General features: G+C 38.5%; 1 protein-coding gene across 1 annotated transcript; it reads left to right on the top strand.

Annotated features, from left to right (window-relative positions):
- Positions 1 to 570: 570 nt before the first annotated feature.
- LOC131408998 (tripartite motif-containing protein 77-like) lies at positions 571 to 8,429 on the top strand. The gene is made up of 5 exons (XM_058546217.1): positions 571 to 972; positions 1,674 to 1,769; positions 4,928 to 5,169; positions 6,503 to 6,615; positions 7,936 to 8,429. Exons 1-5 carry the CDS (start codon positions 571 to 573, stop codon positions 8,427 to 8,429), a joined length of 1,347 nt encoding a protein of 448 aa, XP_058402200.1.
- The last annotated feature ends 379 nt before the right edge of the window (positions 8,430 to 8,808 follow it).

Below are 8,808 nucleotides of genomic sequence, written 5' to 3'. Positions count from 1 at the left end.
AAAAAAAAAAAAAAAAGAAAAAGACACTTTCATGCATCAGGTTCAAACACTGTCCAGAGGAGTATAAAACAGTTGAGTCTTCGTTATGTTTCTTTTCAGGAGCAAATAAACCTTTTAAAGATCCTCCTAATAATATTTCCTTAAACCTCATTGGCCAAATAGGGTCAAAGGGCCATATAACTAATGGCAAAGGGATAAGAAGGATGGCTTTAGGTGAGATATGACCCACACTCTGTGGCTGGGCATTGGATCTGAACTACTGATTCCCAGGTCCATTTAGAAGAGAGGGCATAAATAAACACATTGGAATTGTACTAGGGAGCTGAAACTCTGATGGGAAGGCTATATTTGACAAATCAATATGCTGGCATATGAGGACTCTCTCTTCCTCAGCATCCTCTGTCTGTGATAAGCAATGCATAGTCTGTCCTGCTATACACACTAGTGTTCTTGTACAAACAGGAATAATTCTCATGCTCCTTAGTGTTTTTAATGGTTTTGAAAGTGCACTTCTTTGAAGGCCCTTGACAAAATAATTTTCTCTTTCTTTTCTTTTCTCTCCTTAGCAACATGGCTTCCAACATCTTCCAGAATGAGTTGACCTGCTCCGTGTGCATGAATTATTTCATAGACCCAGTCACCATAGGCTGTGGGCACAGCTTTTGTATGCCTTGTCTCTGTGTCTGCTGGGAGCAAGCCCCACGTCCTCCTCGCTGCCCTGTGTGCAGGGAAACATCACATCAAACGACCTTTAAAACCAACATTGTCTTGAAGACACGGGTCTTCCTTGCCAGACGGGCAAGACCCTACCAATTCCCACGCTCTGCAGAACAGATGTGTGAGATACACCTGAAAACAAAGAACTTTTTCTGTGAGGTTATCAAGGATGCACTCTGTTTTCTCTGCTGTAAGGCTGAGGAGCACGTGGCTCACAGACATTGTTCCACTGACTGGATCGCTGAGGAATACCGGGTAAGCGATGGCTGTGAGAGAAGTTTGAATCTGTGGGATCCGCTATCCGAGAGATTATGAAAAAGAAAATGAATATAAACATTATTCCTGTGTGTGACATATAAAGCAGATATTGACTAGTGTTATGAGCCAAGCACTACAATAAACTTTTGAAGAAAGAGCGTTCTCAATCTTAGAGCACTTACATATTTACGGTTTAAAATCTTACAACGCGAGTTGATGGTCATGACGATGTTGATCATGGTTGAAATTGTGATAATTCAGTGTAAAACCAAGGTCGACAAAACTGTTAATTCCAGTGATGATTATTGCCCACTATAACCATGATTACAAAAACACTAATCTAATGGAGTCTATTTATAAACACTGTCTTTTAGCTAAAAAATAGGATAGTAGGAGATAAGAAGTAGCATCACAATAACTAAAATCCGACACAAGGTTCACTTAACAAAAATTGCTTAGGTGGCAAAGCTTGAGGGCCAATTTGCTCCATGGTTAAACGTCCATTACCACTATAGGTTTATTCTACGGTGAAAAAAAATCTCCCATATTTGACAATTGAGCTTAACAATGAAAATGCATTGGCTCTTTGCCCTCTTTAGTGATCATTTGTCTTACATTCTCTGCCCCTCTACATCTGTTAGGATCTGATATTTTTCATATCAGCTTCTCTGATGCTCATATTTATGGTTCTTTTGCAGCAAAAGCTCCTGAATCAAATGAGGTCTGTGTGGGAAAAGATACAAGAAAATGAGAGAAATCTCAACAGAGAAACCAGCAAAATCAGTACATGGGAGGTAAGTAAGGGATTCTGTTTCCTTCAGCACCAGCTTGGGACACATAGTGATTGTACAATAGGAACTTGAGCTAAAATCGTAATGTCTATGGTCTTCTGTGAGTGACTAACCGATAGCAAAAAGAGGTCCATCTAATCATGTACAGAGAAGTCTGTCCCTTTGTTAGGATATAGACTGTAATCATAATATCCAGATAAAAGGCTTTATTTGCTGAAGAACACTACAACACACCAAAATGAGGAGAAAAATCACTGTCATCATGGGATATAATAATTAGTGGATGAGATAAACACAGGGTTTCTCAGAAGTAAAAAAAAAAAAATCTTTGAATGTTGAGGAAGATTTTCACTGATTATTTTGATGGTAAAGGATGATTTGAAATTGGACATTCATGGGGATATCCAGTAGGTAAATAAGTGAGAACTGAAGACTAGAAACTAGAGGAATCATGGGGAAGTTGGGATTTTACAAAACTCATATTGGCTAACTCACGTATAAGGGGCAGTGGGGAGAGATACAGCTGGAAGTGTAGCACGGGTCAGTTCAAAATGTGACTTAAACCCACGGCTGAGGAATGTGAATCTATCCTTTGTTGATTCAAAAATATGAATTGAACACCAATAGTAGGAGAGGTGAAATAAGAGTACATCTATATGCTCATCAGAGAAGTAAAGATTTCCTGATGGAAATATATAAACAAACAATATTAAAGATACTTCTCACCATTAATAAAGGAATCAAAATGGGGCTGTGTGAATGACAAGGAGCTATAACAAAATTCTCTTGATTATTTAAAAGTGGTATCCTTAAAGATATAACTTAACATTTTTTCTTTGAAATATCCAGTGCCTACTGTGTCTTACTAATTTTCTTCTAAGCCAATATAGAAGTAGACAAAAGGAACAGATTTTCTTGCATTCAAGGAGCTTGTGAGGTAGTGTCAGGAGACAATTAACAAGTCAAAATATAAAATTTATAGTATGATCCCTTGTGCTAGTTGCTTTTGAGAAACATACAACAGGAAAGGTAAATAGAGAAAGTAGCTTTGACACAACTAAATTTTAAGTATGGTAATCAGAAAAGACTTACTATGGAAAATCACATTCGGGCAGATACCTGCCTGAGGTCAGAAATTGAGGCACATGGCTGTTTGGGGAAATAGCTTTTCAGGAAGAGATAACTTAATACATCTCAAACTAAACTTATTGTTTTTCCATACCACACTTGCCTTTTGTTCTCCATTGTGAAGCTCCTGATATGAAGCAGAATGAGTGAGAGTAGAGAAATGTGCAGTCATACCTAAAAGTTCAGTGTGACATTTATGAGAAGTAGCCTTGAGTGAAGCATGTTAAGTGCTGGACCTGCATGTAAGATGAACCACAGCTTTGTTTGGGCACTGACATTTCCTATGACTGGTGTGATGAAGAGAAGGATCTGAGTGGAGCACAGAGTAAGGGGACAGATAATTCAGTGTCATTTTACTGAAGGTTCATCTAATATATGCTAAGTAGTTGAACTATATTGAATACAAATGGAAGCCTCTGAAGGAGTTGAAGCAAAGAAGAAATATGATCACAATACTTTTTTGGAAAGTTCATTCAGATTGTAGTTTAGAGAGAATATTGAGTGGAAGACTTCAAAATGAAAGTCAAGAAAGCAAGTAGGAGATAAGTGAGGACTCTTTAAAGGAAAGATTAGGAGTGGGTTGATCACAGATAATGGGAAGTGAAAGGACTCAAGAGATATTATTTATGGTAGAAAATGTCAGAAAATGTGATTTGTTTGATGTGGAATATTAAAAGAGTAAAATAAAAAAATGAAATGGGTTCCACTTTGAAATTGGAGCATCACTAAGGTTAGAAACAGAGGAGGTATAGCTGGTTTCGGTTAAGATAAATTTAGTTTGAGAAACGCCGCACTTTAAGTTCCTGTGAGATATCCTAGCAGAAATACACAGTAGGAAATTGGATGAATGCGGTTGGACTTTTGTGGACGATTTGGCCTGGACAGGGGCATTTCACAGTTGTCAGCATATTCTAGGCATTATAATAGACGGATACCGCATGAGAGTTTTTAGAAAGAAAAGAATCAAGTTTTCACATGGGAAGATAATTTAAGGAGTCTCTGTATTAATGGGTCCACTTGGGAGACAGGAGCTGGTGAATGTAAATTGATGGAGGGAAAACTAAGAGAGAGGGATTTGTTTGAAGCCCGTGGTATGTGAGTTTTATAGAAAGGAGAGTTGGTGAAATATGAAGAACTTCTTAGTAACATGCATAAAAAAAATATGTGGCTTTAGCAAAGGAGGTTCTTGGTGAAATGAAGAGTGTGGTTTCATTAAAATGTTGGGAATGGAAGAGAGATTTCATTGATTTGAAGAAAGAAAGATTGAGAGTTTCGTAAGTGAGTACAGTGAATGTACACCTGGGATCAAGAAATCTGCTTTGTTGGAGGTAAAACCGACAGCACAAAAGCCAAATAAAGACATTGGATCAATAGTGGATATTTTATTTTGTTTTCAAAACAATGTGATAAAATAATCCATGTTTAAAAGTTGAGAGGAAAGAAGTGAAAGAGGAAATGAGAAAAGAGTGTGCAGCAGGGAATTACTACTGGGAGGTGGCTGTCTATTCACCAACTTCTCTAAGGATAGTGCAGAAGTCAGCTAAGGCATGGAGTGCATAGTCTTGGACAGGAAGCGTCAAGCCACACTCACACACACCAGGTCTGGTTTGCGTGCAGTTTACTGCCTTGGAAGTAAAAATTTTAGAAATGTCTTATCTTCTTCCACGAAATGATATTTCCTATTATCTCCTGAAAACAAAGAGTCAGTCTGTAGGTAAAGTATCTGAGGATAAAAGAGACCAAACAGATTGAGTAGTACTATATAAGACAATCATTAAATCACAAGTACCCGTTTTTAAGAAAATGTGGATATTTGAGGAAGTAGTAATTTAAGTCAAGATTTTGGCTTCTGGTACAATCAAATAAACAAACAAATGAGTAGGAAGAAACCAAAAAAAAAAGAAAGGAGTCCCTGAATTTCTGTTTTCAATGAATGTACCAAATTGCTAAATGTCAGAAGACAAATGGTAGATAAAAAGACACGGACAAAATCAGCCTGAAAATATGATCTAATTAATCCATTGTCACTTCAGGGTTATGTGACTCTACGGAGGAAGATGATCCATGCTGAATATCAGAAGATGTGTCAATTGCTCTACAAGGAGGAGAAACGTCATTTGGAGAGAATAGAAAAGGAAAGCAAAGAGATTTTGCAACAACTCAAGCAAAGTGAAGACAGCATGGACCTAAAGGGGAAACTCCTAAGAGGAATGTATGAGGAGCTCAAGGAAATGTGCCGTAAACCAGACATGGAGCTGCTCCAGGTAAGGACTGAGTGAGAGTCGAGGTGCTGCTTAGATAATGCCCATGTTCTCTTTATCTTCCGTCACGTGTTTGGAATGAGGCTTTCTGATGCTGTGATAAGGGTTTGACATGTCTGGGTAATGCTAACGACCAAGGGTCATTCTTGCCATACACAAGAACAACAAAGGTTTGTGAAAAAGTAGGTAAAAAAAAGTCCTAGAGAATAATTTCTTTTACAATTCTCCAAATACACATTCAACTACTGAACTACTGCAACAGAGAAGCTTGTCTGAAGATATATGAATATGTATCTGGACCTGGCAACAACTTGGGAATTTGGGAGAAATGTGGCAATCAACGATTAGTTTTCCCTTTCTGTTTCCACGTACATGATATGATTTGCTAAAACTTGGGTTATTGCACCCTTGGGAATAAGACATTAAGTCTCCACTATGCATCTTGTGATGTATACTAAGTCTTTATCTTGTCTGTTTTTCTCTTTACAGCATTTTGAAAACACATTGAAAAGGTAAGTTTGCCCCTATATTAAAGGTTTGAGAATTGTAACAGTGATCAGACTGTTGATGCTGAAATGGGAGCGTAATTTAGTATGATAATATAACCTCTTTCATAATACATTTTTTTCCTTTCTCGAAAGGTTTTGCTGTTTTGTTTAAGACGAAGTTGGGTAGACATACTATTTACAGGGTTCTGGGCAAAAGTTGCATGAAGACAGCTACCATTCCTGATTTTAATTTTTAGAAATGTGAAAACACATTAAAGATATGCCCCAAAGTCATGACAAGATTATGGGGGATTAAGTATTTGAGAGAAGTTTACAGTGGGAGCAGGGAGAGAACAGGCATAGGGAGGATCATCAAGGGTTCGGGGCTTCCATGTGTAGCACATGGCAGCCTCCAGCTTCAAATGGAAAGTCTGTTTGATGCACTAAGTGAAGCTGGGTCCTCGGAAGCAGAATCCCTGCCCAAGCTGAGCTCCTCACCCTCTAGCTGTGGTTAGATAGACGCTGAGCATTTCACTGGTGAGTGGTGTGGATTAAAAATCAAAGTGCCCTTCCTGACTGTCCTCAATTTGGGGCCATTGTGCATAGCTCTCTGATTGGCTGAGAGAAACCAGGTACAGTCATGATTGCTTTGAATTTTGTGCTAGGATTGAAATGTTAGGAGGTGGGATTGGATTTAGTTTAATTCATAAAATTAATCAACATTTGCTTCATTTCCTAGTTCGTGGAGTTACATTCATAACCCCTGGTCCTAATTATGAGGATTTTAAAGAAGTGTCTTCCTTAGGAAGTAGATATAATCATTGTGATGAAATCTTTGATCTCAGCAAGAATAACTAAGTGTCCTTCTTTGCAGGAGTGAGTCGGTGCAGCTGCACGTGCCCCAACCTGTGGACCCACAGCTCAGTTCATGGCCCATCACTGGGCTGATAGGCAGGCTCGACCGATTCCAAGGTAACAGGCAGCCTTTTGGTGATACAGCTGCACGTTCCCTTCTGTTAGTAATCTTTCCGCAGTGCTCAATCTATGGTTTCTTTTCTGGGAACTTTTATTACCAATTCTGCCTTTATAGAAAAGTAATATATGTGGGAAAAAACTAACTGATATCTGGAGAAAAGCCAAATTTGATAGATTGTAATTAGCTGTCTGGAAGTAAACAGTAAGACAAGATATGTGATAGCCTGCAGCATGCTGACGCATAGTGTTACCCGCTCACGTGAAACATGTAAATCTGCATGTACAGTCCATGTTTTAGGTAAGTGTGGTTATGGTTGGTAGTGAGATACTTAGTGAGATACTTAACTTTTGTTTTTAAAACTTTTTGAAATAAACGCACTACATCTTTTCTTTTTTATTTCTTTGTTTTTGTGAGGAAGTTCAGCCCTGAGCTAACATTCATGCCAATCCTCCTCTTTTTGCTAGGAAGACTGGCCCTGAGCTAACATCCGTGCCCGTCTTCCTCCACTTTATGTGGGATGCCGCCACAGCATGGGCTGACAAGCGGTGGATCGGTGCATGCCCGGGATAGGAACCCAGGCCGCCAGCAGTGGAGCCGTGCGCACCTAACCACTACGCCATGGGGCCGGCCCCTAAATGCACTTTATAAAGAGCATAGTTTATTCACATTAATATAAAAATACTTGGTATAATCAACGTATTAAAAACATAAAATGCATGCTTATACACAACATCCACAAAGTAAGCTGATATTATATTTCAGTAGATTTATCTTTCTACTTCTCAAAAGATATGCTGGCAGAAAATTCTCACAAAGAAACCACTTCTTAAAACATTATGATTTTTTCTTTCACTTTATTTTAGTTTTGCATGCTTTAGTGAAAAATCCTTAAATCTGAGGCAAAGTGATCACTCTTTAGGAGTAATAATAATGTTTATTATTATTCTCTTATTAGTTAGTATTATTGTATATTTTCTGAGGAGATGGGCAGGCTACTTTTGTAACTGACTGTGAATTATTAATGATCTCCTAATTTCAAATGTTTCAGAGAAAATAACAGAGAGAGCTTAGCAATCTCTCTCTTCTTTATATATTTCCAGAAAATTCATTAATTTCTCTCATTATGTCTAGTTAAAGACTTTCCTGTTATGAAGACAGACCTACAGACCTTGGGCTATGGTGGATTTCTAGATCTCTTTCACTGTCCTGGCCCATTTCCAGTGATAAGCTAGCAAACCTGGACGCTAGGTAAAGCCCATGTCTATCAGGAGTTTATAACACCATTTGTTAAGGTGTCTGTTTCCGTCTTCCTGCAGTGTATGTTTCCTTGGATAATGAAGAAGTCACTGGTCACATCCCCCTGTTTGAAGATCTGAGACGTCTTCTGTTTGGTGCTAATCATCCTGAGGTTACCAATAATCCAACAAGATCTAAATATTTTCTTGCCTGGGGAGCCCAGTCATTCACTTCTGGCCAACATTACTGGGAGGTGTATGTGGGGGACTGTTGCAACTGGGTCATTGGATTTTGTAATGATTCTTGGACAATGAGGAATGACATGGTCCTTGACTCAGAGGGAATCTTTCTACTTTTTTGTGTCAAAGACGACAATGGGTGCAGTCTCTTTACCTCTTCCCCACTGTTACCTCAGTATGTAGAAAGGCCTCTAGGCTATGTGGGGGTGTTCCTGGACTACGAATGTGGTACGGTGAGCTTTGTTAACGTGGCCGATAGTTCCCTCATTTGTAGTTTCCTCTCGTGCTCCTTCTCTTCTCCTCTCAAACCTTTTCTTTGCTCTGGACTCCCATAATGAGGGACAGGGCAGAAACCTGGCCACATTTGTCAGGAATGCCAACACTCACGATAGCTAAGTTAGTGCCTACTTGATTTTGTTTAACTTCTTTCTTTATAAAACATATTGACTATTTTTAAAAGGGCTGGTAATGTTAAGTGTATGAATTTGTTTTCTTTAAATAAAAATAATATCAGAATACTATGCAATCTGTTAAATTAAGTTTCTGCATCAAGTCTCAGTTTTAAAATCTCTTCTTTATGGAACTATTTTTAAAGCTTCTGGACTAAGTGAGGTTTCCTTGTTGTATGTACTCAGAACACCTTGTTCTTTTCTTTGTAAAACTGACAACGTAATATTGGCCTCCCTTCTAGTCTACCTATTATAAGAGAATGTT

The sequence above is a fragment of the Diceros bicornis genome, chromosome 7 (genome assembly GCF_020826845.1).
Source record: "Diceros bicornis minor isolate mBicDic1 chromosome 7, mDicBic1.mat.cur, whole genome shotgun sequence".
Lineage (NCBI taxonomy): Eukaryota > Metazoa > Chordata > Mammalia > Perissodactyla > Rhinocerotidae > Diceros > Diceros bicornis.
This window is presented reverse-complemented; position numbering and strand designations above follow the sequence as displayed.